This window comes from Rhagoletis pomonella, unplaced genomic scaffold, assembly GCF_013731165.1.
Source record: "Rhagoletis pomonella isolate Grant_MI unplaced genomic scaffold, Rhpom_1.0 Rhpom_scaffold_00002, whole genome shotgun sequence".
In the NCBI taxonomy this organism is placed as follows: domain Eukaryota; kingdom Metazoa; phylum Arthropoda; class Insecta; order Diptera; family Tephritidae; genus Rhagoletis; species Rhagoletis pomonella.
In genome coordinates this window covers 57,458,341-57,462,785 of record NW_023458556.1, presented here as the reverse complement: position 1 = coordinate 57,462,785, position 4,445 = coordinate 57,458,341, and the positions used below count along the sequence as shown (strand labels likewise).

Below are 4,445 nucleotides of genomic sequence, written 5' to 3'. Positions count from 1 at the left end.
TGGCGCCATTACGTCGGGCACCTCCATGACGACACCGTCGGCGGTGGCGGTGGCGACGAATGCTAACAGCGCTAGCGGAAGTACTCCAGCTGGCACACACAACAACAACAACCAGTATAATGGTGGTGGTGCGGGTGCCAACGACAACAACAAAATCATCTCAGATCCTTTGTGTCATTTGCCGACCGGAAACACATCCTTTGGTATTTATTTGTTTTAAATTTATTGTTTTATTGTTTTGTATTTCTTGTTTCCTATTTGTTGTTTATAAAAAGAAATATCCACTTGATTTTAAAAAAATATTTATTTTTTCACTTATTTTCCTTTTTCTTGTTTTTCTTTTTTTTCTGTTTTTCTACTACTTTGAATTGGTTTTTCTTCAGAACAATTGCGCCGCATTTCGTCTACTTCCGCTGCTGGTTTGGAGCTTTTGCGGGGATACTCCAGTCAGACCGAAGAAATTAATCAGCTTAAAGCTGTAAGCATTTTTATGTATTTTATACTTTCTTTATATTTCTTTCTTATGCTTTTGTTACGTTCTGGTTGTACATACATATGTGTTCTATATTTTTTAGTGATTTCACTTTATTGTTGCTCACATTTACACACACTTCTGAAAGTAATGTACAGCAAATGCTTTATGTGCGTGTGTGACTTATTTTATCTATCGTCACCTAAGGGTGAGAAGGAGCCAAGTCCATTTTTTAAATTGTTCAAGAGAGACGAAAAATCGATTTAGTGTCGTATTACCTGCCATTCTATATATATTGAAAAAAAATGGGATTGGCACCTTTTTACCTTTAACTTTCAAGAACACCGAGTAAAACATTTTGAACTAGAAAGGCTCAGTGTCATTGTTGAACGAACTGTTCACATTTTTACACTAAGCTGTGTGATAGGAATATTTTTCTGAATAAAATTGTTTTCCAACTTTTTTCGTAACATTTAAACTTACATGCAAGAGGTGGTCAAGAAAGTGAGCATAAAGATGAGGAGTGGATACGATATAAAATATGAAATTCTTTACATAGCACACTTCTCACATCTTGCACACAATGTACATATTTTGTTTTTCAAAAACCAAATAAGCTGTTTGTTCCTTCAAAAGAGGAAGAAATATCGGATTTTACTTTCTCGTTAATATTAATTTTTTTTCCGGAGAGCTCTTTTTTAATTTATCAAAGAATAATAAAAAAATTGCATTGTATCATAAATTTTATTTTTTTTTTCGCCGGATGCCACTATCAAGTTCCTATGAAATATTGCTTGGTGATTCCGAAAATCAAGTCAATTTTTTTTATGGATAAGTTTTTGATATATTTGAAATTTACCCATATTCAGCTTAAAAATTACAGTGGTTCCATTTAATCACGTATATCGGCAGATGAAAACTAACCAAATTTTCCATAACCCGTCTTTATGTACATCAGTTTTTAATAGGCCTGGTAATTTCTGAGAAAATAATCAATCATTCCAGATTTTTCTTCTTTTTTTTTATGGAAAAAATAAAAACATCAAACATCAGCAGGGGAAAAAATTAAAAAATTACAAATTTCAAAAAAAAAAAAAATGAAGCTACCAACGAAGAAAAGCAATGGAAAATAAGAAAGGAATGCGTGGTGAAACGCAAATACGCAAAGACTTTTTCTGTCACCTTTGCTTGAGCAGGTGGCAGCCATTTTCAAAAATTATTAATAAATAAAACTTTTCCCATTTTCGGAATAAAGCTTTCTTAAACCAGAAGATATTTGATTTAACTTGATTATTGAATTGATTTAAATTTTTTGAACAGATGGCAACTATCTTCAAAATATATTTTATATGTTATTGAAATATCTACAACCGTTTTGCGTGAAAGAGAAACACTCATATTCACTCTCTCAGCCACAAGCTTTCAAATTTCTAATAAGTATCTAGATATGTATTAGTAGGATGTACATCCCTTTAGGCATGCCGCCATGCAGGACGAAAATATTCCGCAGATTGAAAGAAGCATTGTCTTTTGTGTTTGTTGTTGGAGGAAGTATTGCCCTCGCCGATCGAAGAAAGTCTAGGGATACACTGCACTAATCTAAAGATGAGACGGTTATTTATTGTTGCTTCTTTCGGAGTTTATATAAGAAGTAATAAGGCTTCTTGGCCTTACGTTAAAGCCGAGAAGGAAAGTTAGGAGTTTTTGCTATTTTAATTCGAAGTGGAAACATTTCTAATTAAAAAAACGGGAAACTATCATAAATAAAGATGATTACCTAAATAATTTTTTATTGAAGTTGTTTTAAGAATCTTTGTATATTTTAGTAACAAACTCATAGAGCCGCGTTCTATGAAGCGCCCCTTACCCTTCTTTTGAAACCACAGCCATCGGTGTGGAAGCTTTGGACCACATACATACTCTTAACCTAGTTAGTTGGTTTCCTGTTATTAATTCATCATATCATTTTTAAAATGGGAACTTTCGGCGTGAGATCACATGAACGGCTGGGTATACTAGTCACTAATGATTTAAATACATACATTTTTTTAAACACCATTTGAGAATTACAACATCCACGCTAGCTACATACGTATGCAAAAATTCAAGAATGTTTGCATACTTTTAGGCGGTATTTTCTATAGCAATAAAACCAAAAGAAGATGTACCGCACAATTCTGTGTTTTCCTGATAAATTATTTGTAAAGGAATTTTAGCAAGATTTTTATCAAGTAAAAGTTCTCATCGTTTTCTGTGTCAATATTTATTAAATAAAAAATCTACGATTTCCACAAGAGGGGAACTGATTTCCACATGAAAGGAAATATTAAAAATATGAACTTGAAAGCAAAGCAGCTTTTGACTGCCGTAGCAGAGTAGGTAGAGATGTCGGCTATAGATTCTGTGTGTCACAGGTTCAAATGCCGGCACATGCAATATTTGAATGATAGAAACACATTTTTCAATATACACAATTTATAATTTTTGTATAAAATTTCAATTTGTAAACGCTTAGCATTTAGCATTTTCAACCTTGATAATTTATCAGGAAAAGAGCTTTTGTGTTGTGTGCTAGAATTCCAATTCTTGATAAATAATGGAAGTGCACAAAATCGGGCTGATATTCACTTTAAAATTATTAAAAGTTTCATAAAGATTTGCAGAATATACATACAGTTCCGGACAAAAGTATTGGCACAGAGAATTTTTCACAATATTGTAATAGTATAATAGTTTTGTATTCTTTTTTATTTTATTTATAATCGTTTCTAAAAATATAGTTCGTCCTACACCAAAAAACATAAAAACTAAATCTCTAAACTTTGTGCAAAACTCAGGAAAATTCAATAAATTCGCTTACTAAATTGCAACTTTCTATTCAGATTTAAAAAAAATCGAATTTTAGTATATCAAAGTTCCAGCTTTAAGGTGCCAAAAAATCGCGTTAATTTTTGGCAATTTTTTCACTCAGGTTCTTCCATAAAAAGTATGCTCGACAATTATTGTTTGTATGGAGAAAATGAACAACATCTTGCACTAAAAATATTGCCAAAAATCAACGCGATTTTTTAGATACTTCACACTTATACTTTGTTATACTAAAATTGCATGGCCTATAAAACTGCATACTTAGAATTTTTCTAAAGAACTTGAGTAGAAAGTTGCAAATTAGTACGCAAATTTATTGCATTTTCCTGAGTCTTGCACAAGGTTTAGAGATTTAGTTTTTATGTTTTTTGGTGAAGTACGAACTATATTTTTATTAAAAAATATTGAAAATAAATTAGAATAAAAAACTGTGCATATATTGCGAAAAGTTCTGTGTGCCAAAACTTTTGCCCGGCACTGTACATACACAAACCATAACGCCCTTATGCAATAATTTTAAAAATTTATTAGAAAGAAAAATGGAAGAACAGTATCTTGAAATTTTTTTTTAGATCGCTAGTACATAACGGAGCTGCACAAGAAATTTGCAGTAGTTCCTTTTAAATAAAAATTTCTTATTTAATCACTGATATTGCTATTAAAATATACAATATCTTCAAATATCAGTTCAAAAACTTTTTTATTCCAAAGCTCTAGAGGACTTCTCAATCACCAGCACCTTACATACGCTAACTACAACTACAATTGACCAAACGCTTTTTCGCTACGAATTCAGCTAGAAACTTTACAAAAACATTTATGCACCTCAAGAGGCGAAGCAATTAAAAGTTTAGCATAGCATAATCCAGTGGGAGAACTGAAAGGAAAATAGAGAGAGAGAGAGAGAAGAACGCTTCAAATGCCGTAGAAAAAAGTAGACCAACACGAAACTAAGCAAACAAATATTTCAAAGTGCAAAAATATCGGGTTTCAACGCTTTGCTGCTATGTGTACTCATGTATGCGTTTCTAGACGCATGTAAATGTAATTTGTATGTATGCGTACTCATCTTTACACATGTGCAGCATTACAAGGATACGCTATG

The 4,445-nt window shown here is 32.1% G+C and overlaps 1 protein-coding gene across 1 annotated transcript in view; it reads left to right on the top strand.

Annotated features, from left to right (window-relative positions):
* The first annotated feature begins 20 nt into the window (after positions 1–20).
* LOC118753917 (neurobeachin-like) overlaps positions 21–4,445 on the top strand; it is a 6,694-nt gene continuing 2,269 nt past the window's right edge. The window contains exons 1-2 of the mRNA XM_036488796.1: positions 21–203; positions 384–478. Coding sequence (XP_036344689.1) covers positions 26–203; positions 384–478 — 273 coding nt within the window. The 5' untranslated portion in view covers positions 21–25. The remainder of the gene's footprint in view (positions 204–383; positions 479–4,445) is intronic.